Source organism: Chironomus tepperi, unplaced genomic scaffold (genome assembly GCF_022539635.2).
Source record: "Chironomus tepperi strain 1889 unplaced genomic scaffold, CSIRO-AGI_Ctep_v1 contig_260, whole genome shotgun sequence".
NCBI lineage: Eukaryota > Metazoa > Arthropoda > Insecta > Diptera > Chironomidae > Chironomus > Chironomus tepperi.
Window position 1 is genome coordinate 598,583 of NW_027226382.1, and position 18,441 is coordinate 617,023.

Genomic DNA, 18,441 nt, shown 5'->3' on the forward strand with positions numbered 1-18,441 from the left:
TGTTTTTGCTATAAAAAATCTATCATCATCGATAATGATAAGTCAGTCAAGAAGAAAAAGCATGTCTCATTCATCTTATCGTAGATTGAATCTAATTTCCTCGGTCAATGTACAGGGTTGTAGCAAAATTACGGCCATCAATATTAGATGAGTGATGGAAAAATCTTGAAAAGTGTCATAAAAGTGGATTCAAGAGTTCCCACCAAATTATTGAAGTAATCTTCTTTATTATAACCGGCATCATCTGCAAATGGATGAAAAGAACATTTTTCAAAATCAACTTTATTGATTTTAAACGAGTTAAGTTGAATGAATGACATCATAAAGTGTAAAATTGTATGTATGATGAGAGAAGAGATTTAAAGGCGATTCATAGATAAAGAAGAGAACGATGAACAAGAGAGGATAAAAATATTGTAAATTAGATATAAATGCGAGGCAAAGCTTTCTTGTAACATTTTACGACTGCCATGGACAGAAGGGAGCGAAAATCTCAATAAAAATTGATTATAGAATTTATTGCTTGATGTAGATCAGAAGCTTAATATGAGAACACACGAAAGTCGATTGTTGCGATAAAAAAATCCAGCAAAAATGCTCGTAAAATTATTTACAAATTCAGTTTCTAGAATGAATTCTATTAGCAAATCGTGACTTTCGTGTCATATTGGTTGTGTTAATTCCCTCCCGTTTACACAATCCTTGCGAAACATTTCATGTGATTTAAATAGCGATATTAAAATTGTAACAAAGTTTTCCATCCCTTCACTTCCAAGTTTCCTCATAATACTTTGGCAATTGTTATTGTTTTAATTTCATTTTTTTGCTCTTTCTTTTTATTGCATTAATTCCAGCTCAATTAAATTTTCAGTTTACGCTCGCAAAACGATTCTCTAATCTAATTATTTTGTGTGTGGAATTTTTATTGTTATTCCATTTATGACATTTTTTTACTCGTGTGGCACTAGATATTGATCTCGTTATTTATTGGATATTAGAAACTTTGTTGATAATTTCTAGAGCTGGAGCTCTTTTTTTAGTTTATGATACTGGATTCAGTTGATAGATATTTGGTCATTAATGGGTCGATCTCTTATTAAGTTCGTTTAGGGACGAAGGGAATGAAGAGGGATGGTCTATGATGGTCTCCATGAAAGATACTAATTTACATAATTTGCTGTATCCTACAAGGGGTTTGAGATCCATGGTCTCTCTCAGATGACGCATGAAGCTTACTCTATTATTGATTTCAGTCTACCAATTTCAAATGCCAAGTGCAATCCTGTCTCTATCCAGCCTCCGTCAACATCCCCATTCCAAGAATATGAGAGATTCAATTCATCAAAATGAAAAATCTCAAGCTTGTCTCAAGCTATACTTCATGAAATGCAAACAATCTTAGAAAATTATACAATCAGCCTCATTCAGCATTCAAGCGCAGTCTTGCTTGGGTGTCTTATGGGGAAATGAAATCAAGTTCTCAATTCTTTTATGTCTCCTTTCTCTAACATTTATACTATTAAATAGATTTTTATTTCTGTTCAAAACTGAAACCATTAATTGAGAATTGCAATTAATAACACATTTTATGTGCTCGTTAATTCATTCTCGCCGTTTTATTTTTCTCTTCCTATTGGGTATTTGTTTGTTAAAATAAATTACAATAATAATAAAAAGACATAAATCTACGTGAAATTTTTTCTTTTCTTTCTATCCTGGCTGCATGCACTGCTCATATCAATTGACATTATTTGAGTTGAAAAATGAAAAAAAGCTTTGCGTGCAAATCTCATGATATGATTATGAATTGTGATACTCTTACAATGTTGCTGTATGTTTTCCTTTATGTTATTAATAGTTTTGAAAAAATTCAGAGCATTAAGTTGTCATTTCAGCAACTTAGTTGGATATTCTACCTTTAAATTGTCTGTGCTGGATATTTTATAGAAGCATGTAATTAGTTATGTTGAGTTTGTTCATTAAATTTTAAGACTTCAGCGTGGGAAATTGCTGAAATTGGAATTTTAATTTGTCATTAATCATTTAATTTTTAGTTTCTAGAGAATCATCGAGTCTAGTCGCTTTCCATGCAAAATCCGAGCCAATTTTGAGCTCTACAAAGTCATTTACATTTTAAGTCATTTGTAAGCGACATATCCGAGTGATACAAAAAAATAAGGCTCCATCACGGAGTTTTAAAGGTTCAATGACGAAGCCTTCTTCATTTATGTCTCACGAGATGTAGCTAATTCCTTAAATAACCTCATGCCTAAATAAATTCACCTAAAATCTTATTTAAGCCTTAACAAAATCACATCAAAATTTATTGATTTAATAAATTCTGATAAGCAGTCTATCCGAAAAATCTCATTAAAATTTAAATTTCCATACAAAAATTACAGCGCTTCCGAAATCCTCAGATTTCCAGACACATGACGTAAAACATTGAACAAACATAATCTAGGAAATAAATTCTTGACTGGAAGAATAGACGGCATAAAGTAAATGACAAAAATTTACATACAAAATCATCGATAATCGTCTACAGATTATCAAGTAGTCAATTGATGTTAATAGCTTAGAAAAAAATTCTCATTTTTACGACATCAGAAATTGCTCAATTTTCACTTCCTTTTTCTATAGATAGAAAATATGTCATCAGAAGCACCGCTTTAAAATTTATGCTAATCTTCAGTAATTCTATTCCAAAGCAGAACAGCAATAACAAAAAAAAAATCTTTAAAATATTTGAATTTAATTAGCACACGATTGTAAAGTGCTGACACGCTGTTTATTCTTTGCAGAACAAGAATCAATTTTAGCGTATGCGGAATTCACCTACACACATACCAAATATTTTCTATTCTACTCTTTTCATTCATTCTTGCTATAAACAAGATTATTTAAGTTCGTTGGCTGAAATTACGAATGAAAAATATTATTTTGGAGACCTTGCAGACTGTAAATTATGATAAACTCTTTCATACACAAGATCGATGAATCATTATTATATAAATGTGGACTTTAACTGCTTGCTTATTGAATTTACATTTTACATATTCAGGCGTGCGTCATTTTGTGTAATAAAATGTGAAAATTTTCAAAAGAAATAATCGCTTGATTCCAACGAAATACGGGAATGACGCGGATTTACTCGATGGTATGTCATCGGAAGATTGCTGTGCGATTTCAATATATGAAGGAGTTCATGCTGATTCATTATTTAAACGGCTATTCCATATGTCTAAGAATCTTTATGAATATGCTGAAAGAATGCTGAATTCTCATTAAAGCTACAGACAAAAGGCATTCCATTCAAAAATAAGATACCTTTTTATGTCAGAAATTAAGTAAAATATCAAAAATGCCTTTATTAAGGGGACAATTCGTAAATGATGTCTTGCATTAAGAATTGAAGCTATTCAGTTAAAAAAGTTAGTAAAAGATGAGAAGGAAGAAAGGAAGTCAGGCATTCATTTTTGATGAACGTCAAAAGCTAACGACTCCCCTAAAAATCATCAAAAAGTTCCACTGAATGAAATAAATTCCAAGAAGGATCGCCATTTTTTGTTGCTCTTGACAATGCCTTCCATGCCTTCCACAAAATTTATAATAGTAACAGAAAATGTACAGCCATTCAATAAATTAAAGTGTCAAAGGAGTTTGGATTGTTAACACAATGTAAACTAATTTGATGAAAAATTCTGAGTACTCTCATGACCAGACATGCTGCTTTCTTAATTTATTGAAGGGTGGAATAAGTGATTTGTGACCTTTTCGTCATTTGATGATTAACTCGAATTAGAAGAGGAAAATTGAGCAATTTTCCGATTCTACTGAATAACGACTTTGCTGGAGTGTTGAACTGCAATCCATGAATCGAGACTTTATTCTAGCCCAAATCTATCGAAACTCTATCAAGACTTTATCTGACCTAGTCCAAAATATTCTTGAATAATGCTTCAAAATCACTAGATTCATGTAACATCCAATAAAACTCTAAAACCACCAAAACAATCCATCAGCTTCACATACATTGTATCCAATTACAAGCACATCATCCAATAACTTCCACAAGGTCAATATCTCTCAACATTTCAAAAACAATTACTCAGCGAAAAAGAAAGAAAAAATTAAATGAACTTTTCAATGCACATTGTTGAGTCCAATAAATTAAATAACAATAAATGCAGTATGAGTTATGGATTGGACATGTCCATAAATAAGCGACGTCACTTGACGTCTTTAAAATTAATTTAAATCGATATGAAAATAAAAGAAGAAAACAAACATCCAATTTAGCAAATTATCACATGTTTGACATTTTTTCTTGTTTTAAATAAATTTGGCATGTCAGAAGGATTGAGAATCTAATGAATTGGAAGATAAATTCAAATGTATAGAAGTATCGGGTATAGTAAAACTTCTTGCTAATTGAGCTAAACGCTTTTAAAAATCAAAAACGTGGATCAGCAACCGAATAAAGCTCATATAGAGCAATACAGAACAGTGACAGATTTTGTTTCTCTCTCCTCACACTCGTTAACAATTCAGCAAAATAACTGATTGAAATGTTATGATAAAGCAAGGCAATTCATTTCAACATGCATAAATATGCAGCATACAGCAAAAAAAGTAGGTGTGTACAAGTGTGCATATCAACATACATGTACGAATGGACAATTTAAAAGTGATTTATTGCCTAATTGACATTAATAAATTAATTTTCTCACGCGCACTTGGAACAATTGGAAAAGAAAAAGGTTCTATATGCGGTAGCTATTAAATCGGACTGAGTTACCGCAATAGAGACCATATTGATTCATTAATAAAAAGGAAAATTGATACGATTTTAACAAGTTCATGTACTTTGGTTTCCTTTCAGTTTCATACTCAATTCATTCTCTCGTGTCTTCAATTCATTCCGCTATTGTGGTTTCAGTCGGAATGAATGGTAATGGGGTATCGATTACAAAATTAATGAGTCGCAATTCCATCTTGTGACGTGATGCACACAAGTTTTGCTTCCTTGATAATCTTAATAAATGGGATTACAATACAAGTTAAGAGTGCTTTTGGGGATTTTTGTGGAGAAAGTTGAAGATTTTGGGAATTTGATGATGTAAAGCTGTGACTATCCCAATTTGATCCTTGAAATTGGAATCAGCACACTTCTTGAACTTTGGTTTTCTGGATCCCCAAAAATGGATTCATTGCCCAAAAATTAGGTCCAGACTGGTCTTTAAAACGTAGAGTTTCCAATCTTTACTGAAACTCAAAACTAGTCCAACCTAAAATCAAGACAGACGCAGAATTCGCTCTCAATTCTCCATGATTCCTACAAATATCAACTTAATACTTCAAAAGTATTGCTGATGATGCTATTGCAATTCTAATTAATCACGTTTGCCATTTTCACATCAAAAAAATTTCTATTTTTTGCCATTTTCATCATGAAGTTCCCATAAGCAGCATTCTTCATCTCTTCTTCTTCTTCCATTCGCTTCATTCTTCCTCATTCTCAGATATTTTTTCATGAGTTTTAATAATGTTCTTGAAGTAAGTAAATGAAATTACTATGACAACAGTAAGCGGCATTAAGTGTATTATAATGCATGTGCAACGTGATATTGCTTGCAACTTTGTTCAGTTTTCAATTATTTTGTTCCCTTGTGGACAATTATGGCAGTTTTAAGCGAATCAGTAGTTAATGAATGACAGCTGTGAATGTTCAGAAGTAGAAAGCATTTTGTCAATTCTGATCAATTTGAAATCAAAGAATCATCTTAAATGTCTAGCACTGCTTCATAATAATACTGTATGACCATGAGAAATCATTATGATGTCAAATCAATAATATTGAGTCTCACAGACATTTAAGAATAAAAACATGCCTTAAGTCAGTGAGCTTTTGTGGCTGCTGCTGATAATGATATGCATACAGATTTTAATCTCTCGTTCTATCCAATTTTCGTTGTTTTGCTGCATGCTCATGCATAAAAAATTCAAAGCCTACAAATTTATGCATGCAATAAAAATTATTATTAAATGATTGATTTGGGGTTGATTCAATATGATTTATTTGCTGGTCAGTTGACTGCATAATGCAGTTTGTAATGCTTATAAATGCAGCCATTTAAATCATTTTAGTCACCTTGGCAGAATTTTTTAAGACCGACAGATTCTCGGTCTTGGATGAAAATACCAATTAGTTTTTATTAATTTATGGAGCAATTTTAATGACTGAAAGTCATGCTTAGAAAATCTCGGAAACTCAATTTAGATCAAAGTAAGATAAAATCAACTTTAATAATGTCAAAACTTTATTATTCTTCAATATAATTATCTTTTCATAATTTTTAAGGTCAATTACAAGTCAGTAAATTTATAAATGTGTCCATTTTATATCCGATGTTAACTACTGTAGCAAGACTTTAAAGTCACAGACCATTACACGTATCATTAATTTATTTCATCACTTAATAGTCACCGTAAATGAATTCAGTAGAATGAATGAATACATTATTATTTATTATAGTACAATTTATAATACTTTATCTTTCCATCTTTGTCTCTACATCTCTCCGCTCATGTAATGTCTTTCTATCGATTATTCTCCTTCTCTCTCCTCTTTTGACTTCCCAATAATCTCACGTCATTTGTCGCTATGTCTTTAAGTAAATGCACATATGCTTGTCAGTTTGATTCATTGTGGATTTTAAATGGAAATTTACTGATTATTGGACTTTATTAGCAAGTGACGTCCTATTTTTAAGGACGGATTTAAGACTCCAGATGCTTGGGAGCGTTCAAATTGCATTGCCTATGGGTTGAGTGTCTAAAAAAGTCATTTGATAGTGAGCGTCATTTATGAATGAATTACATCCATACATTGTAGTATTGATGCAATGTCACATGCAGTATCAGTTTCACTTAAACTAACAAATTAAAAACAATAACTAATTATCACAGCTTTTTGTTCAATGCGCTACAAGTCATAATCCTTCTATCAATTTCCTACGAGATTTTTTCCTTTCGGTTTTACTGAAGCATGTGCTCAACATGACACATTACTCATTTGTTAGTTACTTTATGCTGCAATAAAGTTAAGCGAGAAAAAAGACAAATAATTACAATATTAAATTGCCAGGAATCAAATCAATGAAGGTGTCAAAGTCAAAACAGAAACTTGAAGAAAAAAATGTTAATTCTAGCAATAAATTACGTCGATTTTGCAGTCAAAATGCAGTTTAGAAAGAGAATTTTTTGATATTGGAATGTCTCTTATTATATTTTCCGCTTTTAAGTATTGCGCGCACAATTGGGCACGGCATGATGAAGCAAAAATTCCATTTTTGTATCGTGTGACATATACTCACGTATATATGTGTACAAGATGTTGAGTCAATATAATTAAAATTTATTTCTTATTAAATTCATTTGACAGGTTCATACAGGAAGTATTGCCGATAAAGCTGGACTTCAAGCCGGCGATGCAGTCGTCCGTATAAATCAATCAGATTTATTCAACTTAAGACATAAAGATGCACAAGATGCCATTGTTCAAGCAGGTCCATCATTCGAATTAGTTGTACAACGGTGAGAACAGACATAAGATGTAAATGCTCAATCAGATTTTAATTGAATTTTTCTAATAGTGGTGGTGCAACATGGAAGCCAACAGTAACACCAATTAGCTCCGCAGCAGCTTCACCAATTCCCGGCAATTTCACACCCGTCACAAAAACATCATTGGCTGCCAACAAACAACCAGTAAGCGCGATTGGTACCGGACACAACACTGCTGCAAGGCCATTTGTAAATGGCAACAGAACATTTTAGTTGTGTAAAATTATCTAATTTTCAACCTTTTATTCCACATTTAGGTTCCACCATCTCCTGTTCGTAGCATTGTTAATAAGCAATACAATTCACCTGTCGCAATGTACAGTGAAGAGACAATTGCTGAAACATTAACAAGCCAAGCTGAGGTTCTTGCCGGCGGATGTTTGGGGTAATTAAATTTATAATCGACTCTCATTTATGATTTTGCATTGTTCATAACTTGTTATAGTGCATTTCTGGATATATATTTTTAGAAAGCATCACAGAAATGTGCTGTAAACTCCTTTCATTAAAATAATTTTATCACTTTTGTTAAATAGTTTTGTGATTAACATGAGAAAAATTTTTCTTTCTGCATTTTTCATCCCATATACATCACATCCTTACATCCATATTTAGTGTCAACTTTAAGAAAAATGAAAAAGTTTACAATCCTGAAAAGTCGGAAGTGCTCAAAGCATTGCAGGAAAATGACTCGGAACCAGAGCCAGGTAATGATTATGATAATGAAAAATAATGATTTTTTAGGGATTAAGGCAAACGGAATCGAAAATGCCATAAATAATGATTTGAAAATGATAATTTGACGAAATGATGGAAATGACAATGTGAGAATTATGTAGTCACATTATCATTATTTGTGGCATTGGCATGTCATGCGATTTAAAAGAAGCTAAATACACTGAGAAGATGAATATTTTTCTTGGCAGGCCTTAAATGCCATTCTGAATTTGAAGTACACAAAGTCTTGCTGTAAAGTATTTATTTTCTCACAGTGTATGTAAATCTTCTTAACAGCTATGGTGATGGAACATATTCTTTTCTTTAAAAAAAAACCTGAATGATAAATTAATTTTAAAGAAATTTTTTTATTGCTGCTCATTGTGACTCTCATTTATTAATAACAATAATTTTTTATACTTTCCTCCAATATTACGCATTTCAACGTACGTTACAGTCATGTTGACTTGTTCTTCATCAAAATCCTCCTATATTTCTTCTTCTCTCTCTCTCTCTTGCTGATTATATATGTATACTTTATTATTTCTATCTACTCTGTGACACATAAAAGCTCATCATCACGCTTACATCATTTATAATGTCGAAAAAGACGGTAAAAAATGTTGATGAAAGAAGACGGAAGTGAAAATGAAAGTCAGTTTGATGCTGATATAATTTTCATAAAAATTGACTTACTCGTAAAGACTCCAGACTCTTCTTCTTCCTTCATATTTTTATTTGATGTTCAATTTATGAATGATTATTCAATATTAATATTTGTAGAATTTTTTATGGTAAAGCTTGCTGGGAAGTGCGGTTGTAAAGTAATTGAGTTTCATGATAGATATTGTAATAAAGATGGATGTAGACGACGTATCTGGTGATTAAGGTACTGAAATTATTGGAAAATCAGTTAAGCGTCGAAAGAGTTTATAAGTTTTGTTCAATGATGTGGAATAGATAATTCATATCAAAGTACTGACTTGATAATATGATAGTCAGGCATTGAATGAGATGCAGAGCTACCTGCTCCTTCTATTTGCTTTTTTCATATACTTACGACGATGTCACTTAAAACACTATGAATTCCAGATATTCTAGCATAAAATCAGACTTCGCTAATATCTCATTTCAAGCTTACATACAATCGTCTTTTCCATACATAATCCTAGTGAACTTCTAAATTTTCCATCCTGAAAAACACAAATCGGTCAATTGATCAGAAATCCGACCCCAGGTTGACATAACTCTGCCGGATTAGGTGTAAATCCGATACCATGCTAGAGTCATGTTGACGGGTTTCTGGACTTTTAAATCGATTAACCGACTTGTTCTTTCGGAACTAAAATTCAAAGACCAAATCATGAACAAAAGTTGACCGCTTACTTGAATCAATTTTCCGGATAAAAAATGAGAAATATTGAAACTATTATTATTTCTCGGTAGTTAGCTATTCAGCAACTTCTGTAAACTGCAGTTTACATTTTCATGCTCAAAGGAATTCCGAGTAATAACACAAAAGTTACTTCTTTGTGCTTACAATTGCATGTACCTTTCAGTAAAGTTTGAAATCTTAAGAATTTTTTCTTTCAAACTTAAGTTTTGTTATGATTTTAAGTTCTGGATTGAACTATATTTTTCTGAAAATTCAATTTACAAAATACAGTGTACGGTTGTTGACGTTGAGTAATGCAACAGTTGCAATCCATTCAATTTGAATGAAAATCTCGTTAGAATTGTAAAAAAAGAGGTTAAAATGTTGAAAACCTTAAAATTACAATGAGCAACTTTTCTTAGTAGAAAGAAGGAACCTTTATAAAGACTATAATAATCATTTTTATTTAATTTAAACTTCAGAGTTCTTCACGTTTAAATAACATTGACAAATTTTCTATCTCATTCTGTGTCATTCACTTTTTTTTGCTCATTTTTATTTTATCTAAAAAGAATGAAAATTTTACGCTCATGTGAGTCTTCAGGGAAGACAAATTTTGTGAAAATGTAGCAGCAAGAAGACTCTGTAACTTGAAAATTCAAACAAGAAAAGCGAGAAAAATTTTCTGTCTTTAAGATAAATGGAAAAAGTTAATCTCAAAACAATTGTATAAGCAGAAAACTTTCAAGTACTTTTTTTGGATCTTTTCATCCTTTTGCTCCTTTTTTTTCATCGTACATCATCTCGCACTCTCTTAAATGAAGAAGAGCTTCAACGGTGTGAAAAAGAGAAAAATGAGGAATCTTCTTGTGCTATAGCTTTTTAATAGAATTTTTTTTTCTTATTTTCTTGTTGTTTAGAAAGCTTTACACACTGTTGGCAAAATATTTGACTTACAATCTTTTTGCTTCTGTGGGTTTGTATGTCTTTTGTTTAGGAATAGGATGTTATTGAGGCGGAACTAGGAAGAGATTTAATGAGAATTTCATAGGAAATTTCTTTTTTCTTAAATTTGATACAGAAAAAGTTTTTATGGGACATTTTGATAAGGATGATGATTAAGTGTGAAATATTTATAGAACTCTGATTATTCAGATTGTTCATGGAAGGAGGAGGGTTACTTGGTACTCAATAACTTCAATAAAATTAAGTTTGTCAGATTGTTATGCCCCTCTCCTGCGAAATTCACTTACTTACATCGCTGGATCAACTGAGATCCATGAACTCCCTTTGATAATGCCTAAAGCTGGAAAAGCTGGCTCTATCGCTGACTTCCGTCTGTCAATTTCCAAAACCAAGTACAATACTTTCTCTGTAAATTTATCCCAAAAAACCAGTCAATAACTAGACATTAACCTGCTTTTAACTAGTTAAAGTCAGTTTTTGTCCATTCTTTCTGCAATTTATTGACATAATTTGTGAATAATCCCCAAAAAAATGATTTTGTTTGCTTAAAATTCTTTCAACTTTTTCTGCAATACCCCAAAAACATAAAGAAATTTTGTCTTGATATGCAAATGATTTCATGATTGTTTTCGCATTATATTTTCCCACAATATGATCCCATCCTCCATACAACAAAGTTCAAAAGGGTTTAAGAAAACTTTGAGATAGAAAATAAATTTTAATACAATAGCTTTTCTTTTCACACTCTTTACGACACATACAAGAATGTTTTCAGTCGCAACCCTTAACAATAATTTCGTATCAAAATGCTTGTGATGTCTATAAAGGCTCTCATAAATTTTAATATTTGAATAAAAAGAATGGAAAATTAAAAATTATGTCACAATAAAAAAGGAAATTTTCTTAATATTTGGCGCCTTTATGCGATGATTTATAAGTTCCAATGTATACACTATTAAAATGTTTGCTGAGTAAGTTGTTTTCTTAATAGTACATGGTAAATTCTAGAAATATCCTGGAAGGAATATGGTTACATCGAAAGGTTAACAATCCAGCCTCAAGACGTGATAACTCTGGTCTCAGGACAGGGTAACTCTGGTCTCAGGGAAATGTAACTCTAGCCTCTGGAAAGAAATGGTAAATCAAACGTCAGAACAGATTCTATGAGATCCAGTCTTAGGCCAGAGTCAAGTGGGCCTGAGACTGGATGTTCGGTCATTTCTGCACCATGTGCTTTCTGGGCATATTAATATTGCCGAATTCATAAAAGAGAATAAGTATGCATAGTAAGATAGACACTCAATAATAACTAATGCTGATAATATTTTATACATTTAATATATCTTCATTAAATGATAGCACATAATGGAAAATACATGAAAATTCCAAGGACATGCAAAGAGAATCGTAAATCATTTAAAAAAAGGAATGCTGCCTGGAGAAATGTTTGTACGATTGCACAAAATGAAGCTTCATACAAAACCCGAGTCAAAATGTTTTTAAGATCAAGCGATGAAATCAGTCCGGTTTTAGCCAATTTGACCCATTATAATTATGAAATTCAGTTAAAATATTGTTCAGGAGTCAATCCAAGGTCAATCTCTTAAGCTTCAAAATTTTAATACATCATCAACTTATCACAGTTAAGTCTTATGCTCCTCGGGATTTCAACCATCCCCATCAGCTTTCTGCTCACTTATTCGCTTGTTCATTGTAAAATGAATTGTTAAGGTGGAATGAACTTGATGAGAACAGCACAAATTTTACAATATGTTGTAACAAGCATTATCACAACTCATTTTTTCCTCGTGCCTTTGTTCCTTTAATTTTTTAATTAAAAACTTTTTTTTGTATTTTCAATTCAATTTTCGTACGTCTCTCAAATATACATGAATTTTGGCACAATATGCTTGATGTCATAGGAAATTTAAAGGTTCTATTGAGCATAAATGTCTTTTGTCTTATGAGAATTAAGGCAATTAAAGCAGGATGAAATCTTATTTATGCAGGAAATTGAGAAAAATATTTTCTGGTGTCAAGTAGAAATTTCATTATAGCTTAGACTAGAGACTTCATTTCCCAGATTTATTGCAATTTAAGTGCTCTTTAAGAATCAAATTTTAATTGAATTTCGGAATCTCTGTGAATCTTACATGTGATTTTTAGTAATTTATTATCTAGAAAAATCCAATTAATTACAACGATTTCCACATCTTGCAAGCATCAACATCGTATTTTTAAAAGTATTTTTATCTCATTTCGCAACTGAATTAAATAAGTTTTAGATTAAATGTTAAAGAAATGAAAAGCTTCACATGCAATCATTTATCATGCTTATAATGTTTCTGGATTATTTCTTTATTTTTCACATTGTCTTAGATCCACAATAATAGACGTTCATTCGTCTATTGAAGATATAAAAGAATGAAAAATCTCAGAAATGATTTTTTTTATGTTTATTGGCTTTAAACAATAAGATTTTTATATCGAAAATCTTTAACATTGTTAGTTTTTGCGTTTAGATACAAGTGTCCGAGGAGCACTAGTTTTTTAAGGGTATCTAGCGAATACTGCAAGATTATGATGATTAGTCTTAAGCAAACTTTAAGCAAGACTTGAACATTTGTCAATAGCAATTGTCATTCCTCCTAATTTAAGTAAAGTTGAAGCTTCTTGAGCACCGTACCTTTTAATCCGAATGGACCACTCATCCTACTTTATGGGGCATTTGAATTTCAATGCGTCAAACTTGACGAGACTTGGACGAGACTGTATTCTAGTCGTTGATAAATTAAACTATCATGGACTTTACGTCCTCACAACAAGCCTGAGCCTAGAAACCATTTTAATTTCTAAGTCTCAAAATGAAGCTTATTATTAGCGTATAGCTTACTTCTATATTAATTATATATACGCCTGTGTCACTCGGGTTGGTAAAAATATGAAGAACAAGAAGAAGAAATAAGAAGACGAAGATATGTACAAAAAAATTCATACAAAGACCTAAAAAATGAGAGATTTTTTTTAAACAATGAAAATCATGCAAAAAGATCGATAAATTTATTTATTGTCACAGAGATTATACAGCCTGATCTACACAATGAATAACACATATATTGAGATATTATTCAATTTATCACAATAATAACATAAAGAGAACGAGAATGTGGCTCATTTATTTCTATAATATCTCTAGAATCATCATTAATTTAATTTCATGACTAATTTTCTTTCTCATTCATTCACTAACATTCTTTCATTCCTCCACTTGAACACGTACAAAAAAATAATTCCAATTAACACAAAAAAAATTCCATGCTTTTCACAAAATTCGATTAACAACAATTTTTTCGACATGAACCAAATTTGATTCCAATAAAAAAAAAAATTTACACAAAAAATCCACAAAAGAAACTAATTTAGCTGAATTGTCATCAGTTGCACCATATCATCAGCCTCCACAACCACCACAACAGATAGTTACAAAACATGTTACAGCACCAATTGATAAACCACCAAGCAGTAATCCTTTGCCACCAGGACAAAACATTTGCGCCGATTGTGAGCGTCTCATTGTGTAAGTGATTGAATTACGATACTTTATTATTTATTCTATCTCTTACGTATCTGCCAATGAGCTCACTTTGATATTTTTCGAACAACATAGTGTCAAGATGTCAACAGTTATGTCTGAATCTGTTATACTATTTTATGAGTGAGATTTTATTTTATTGTTCATTCGAGTGAAATGAGTAAATTGGAAATTGATTTATATAACATTGTTTTATGGCAATCTATGTCCTTAGTAGTATGATTTGGATTGATGGCTTAGAGTAAATAATATAAGGGGATTCAAATACTACCTTAGTCACTGTCTATGACATTTGATGTCCAGCCAAAAGCACAAGTTGACTGTTTAATCCAATATCCGGCTACAGAGCTGCGTTACTCATGCCTAAGGTCGGATTCTTGGTCGAATAATCGATTCATGCTATTCTTCTGAACCCACACAAGCGTGAATCTAGATTCAGGCCAGATTTGATGAAATCCAGCCCCAAGCCAGAGTCAAGTCGGTCTGAAGCTGGATATTCGTACATTTTTACGCTGTGTGCTTTCCGGTTTCAGACTAATAATCATAAAATGTCTACAAATCCATAAAGATGCTCATAAAGTATCCTTCATGTAATGCAATTATTCAATTCCCTTTCCCACTTGAAATTAAATTTGTGGAACAATGTTTTAAATAAAATTAAATTTATAAGGGAAATTAAACTTTATTTGAAAAAGATTTAATTACTTTCATTTTCATTAAATTTTCGGTAACTTAATAGTAGGAATGATGATAAAGTTTCAAGTGACCTAACAAGAATAATTTTCATTCGGGGAAAAATTACATTGTCACTTTTTATGGATTAAATGATCAGAAAAGGGCAAGGCCTATCGTATATCTTATCAGAATGACTTATATTAGAAAGGTTGCCATATGGCGTGTGCTGACATTACCAAAACAGAAATTTATTCACTAAATTAATCTAATTAATTGAAAATGTCGATGATGTCATGTAAATGCTACTGCTAAGGACAGTTTGAAGGGACATAGAATTAGCAATTTATGATTTAAGCTGTCTACTTTTTTGAATAAATCAATTTCCAAAATAAAAAATGAATCCAGAAAATTTTCCATGAAAAATACATCTATCACTTCCAAAACACTTCCACCCAATCGAAAACATGAATCAATCAATACAGAATTAAGTTTGAATGAAAAATATACAGATCAAACAATTCGGAACCAAAACCAAAGAATGATGAATGTGAAATTATGTTGTATGATTGTTAAATGAAATGCATGACGTAGACGAGAAAAAAAAACATTCCATTTATTCTGTCATTACCATTATCACTGCTGATTTCCAAATCTTTAACAACATTCAGACACACACACACACACACATTGTATACATAATGCCGTCATTCATCAAAATCGCACATTCGTATATACACACATAGACACAAAAATACACTTGAGCATTCAAGATGATAAATAATGTTACATACTAAACGTTTGTCTTGATGACTAAATTGCAAAAAATGCCTGTATGCTACGAAAGAATCGATTTATTTCAAAAAAAAATAGTCATCGACGAAAATATTTTGCGTATACTTTTTTATCTGAAAAATTTGTTCCGTCAATCGTCGGCTTCTTTTTGCTCCGTCCTAAAAACAAAGCCATTTTTATCAGTAAATGTTTAAATTCCTTGAATATTGACTTGTTTAGCTGGAAATACATTCTATTCACGCCAATCGCACGCAATTGGTGGTAGTGCACTTACATATGAATCGCCAAGACCCCTTACACCAAGCTACCAAACTCTTCCCGACTCAAGAATGGGAACATCTTTACAACAAAATGCGTTGGCACCACCAGCAACACATCGACCATCATTACCGGTTCATGCTGTACAACCTGTTCCAAAGCCAGCTGCACCACAACCAAAGCAGCCTGAAACTCACAATATATTGGCATCTTTACCAGTCGCTGCACCTCCTCAAATCTCTATCGAGTAAGCTGTCGTTGAATGAAAAAAAAAAAACATATTTTATGCTCATCATTTCGAAACTTTTTTGGTATTTCAATTTTTTTCGTGTTGGCTTTTTTGACTTTTTTTTTTGTGAAAAACTTTTTTATTGCCAAAATGTCACTAAAAACTCAAGCAGGAGTTTCAGAATGATACTTTGTTTTGAATGTTGTTAAAACTACAATACACTTTGACACATAAAAGTATAGCTAAAATTGACATCAAGTCACACATTTATACATAAACATACAAGCTGCTTTTTATGATATTGAGACACTTTTTTTCCTCTTCTTTCATAAGGATATACGTATTTATGATGATAATGGTATGTGACATAGGAAGGGTGGAAATTGAGAAAATGTGTGAGGGAAAAAGAAATTAACATTACAATTTAATTTAGAAGACTTGAAGCTACATATGGATAAAGTTATGGGGAACAAATATACATAAATAGGAAGTCATAAACAGTGATAAATCTATTATAGAATAGAATGTTGGAACATATTTTGGGGGTTCAAGAACCCAGTAAGGAATGCCCCCGAACAGCTCAGATCGGTTAACGATTCAGCTAATGTCCAGCATAATACCAGAGTCATGCTAATCAGGCACTGGATTTTGATTTAACTAACCGACTAGTGCTGTTCGGGATGCAAGTGAAAAATCAACAAATTTACGTTATTAAGTTTTCAAGCAATGCTCAACAAAAGTCTTTAAGTGCTTCATAAATTTCCTTTTGTACTGTCATGGAATGTACTTGCAGTATGAAAAATAACATCAACAAATCATTTGCACTTCACTTTTAATCCATTAGCAACATGCGCCACGATTCTTCCCAACGGGTTTCCACCCCAGTATGTTCTCAATTTTTTACACACATAAAAGCGTGTATGAAAAATAGAAGAGTGAAAATGGAGAGGAAAAAAGCTTCATATCATCATGCGGTATATTTTCATATCACAAATTAGAAAACTTTTTTTCCTATAATTTTTCCATCCTTTTTTCTCTGTTCATTCTTTTCGCAATTCGCAGAAAAAAAGAATATGTTTATGCTCCGAAAAGCTATACATATATAGCATAATGATTCTATGCATGTTATAGTTCATGTGTGTATATTTGTGGATATGTATGTGAGTGTTCCATTTATTCATGAGTGCGTTAAAAATCTATATTCGCCCGAGTTTTAAGGAAATTCTAAAAAGCTACAATTTGGTTACATCAGAAAGTTTATTGAGGGACAATTCTGAGGTAGATATTGAATTGTTTAATAATAATCATAGTGGAAGGATTGTAGATAATAGAAATTATAGATAAGATTGAATAGAAAATGACATGATTGGTTTTTATTGCGATAGGTTAGGTAGGAACAAGCTTTAATTTATTTATCTAGAAATTAGAATGATTCATGTTTTTTTGGTTGGATAGGAATTTTTTTGAATAAATCAAGCAAATCACAGATTTGCAAGCTGTTGCGATTTTCGTTATTTGGTATCGAAATGGGGCAAGAACAGCCGTCACGATGCTTTCAGAGAGCTTAAATATTCAGACGTCAAAACGGTGACGTACCATGACAGACACTGAGCTTACTCACTTAAATGGGCAAGTTCATGCGTGTACTCAATGTGTAGACCATGCCCAATTTTATGAGATTTCTCATGACACTTTTGCGAGTAAACTTATGATCAAGTTCAATTTTGAGAGCATACTCATGAACATGTTTTTTGTTTGTTCAAGGTAGAAGTACTCTAGCAACATTGCTGAGCTATTCGAGTCTGTCATGTTAGTAAAATAGGATTCTTTAATTCTATGAAGATGTTTTGGATGTATCTGGTTGAAAACCAGACGCCCCAACTTTATGTTGCACTGTCTTCTGTTATGTCTTCACATTTCCCTACAGTCGACTTACTATCATTATGCAACCAATTTATCAATTAATTAAAAAGTCAGTAAATTTTGAAAATAACGATATATTCATCCATTAGTATATAAATATATTCATAAATCTATTTGGTACTTAATCACTCCAATCTACCGCTTACAATGCTTTTTCATTATATCCTTCTACGTTAATGGAAAAACTGGATGCATTTATCAACTACATTAGAAAAGGACACTTATATGAAATGATGAAAGAATACATCACTTGGTTCAGTGAATGTATGTTCTTCAATTGTTCGA

General features: G+C 31.7%; 1 protein-coding gene across 1 annotated transcript in view; it reads left to right on the forward strand.

The window, feature by feature from the left end:
• LOC139091720 (PDZ and LIM domain protein Zasp-like) overlaps nucleotides 1-18,441 on the forward strand; it is a 99,439-nt gene that overhangs the window by 64,130 nt on the left and 16,868 nt on the right. Inside the window, exons 5-9 of the mRNA XM_070641880.1 lie at nucleotides 7,448-7,599; nucleotides 7,659-7,818; nucleotides 7,887-8,014; nucleotides 8,245-8,336; nucleotides 14,099-14,264. Of these exons, the coding sequence (XP_070497981.1) occupies nucleotides 7,448-7,599; nucleotides 7,659-7,818; nucleotides 7,887-8,014; nucleotides 8,245-8,336; nucleotides 14,099-14,264 (698 nt within the window). The remainder of the gene's footprint in view (nucleotides 1-7,447; nucleotides 7,600-7,658; nucleotides 7,819-7,886; nucleotides 8,015-8,244; nucleotides 8,337-14,098; nucleotides 14,265-18,441) is intronic.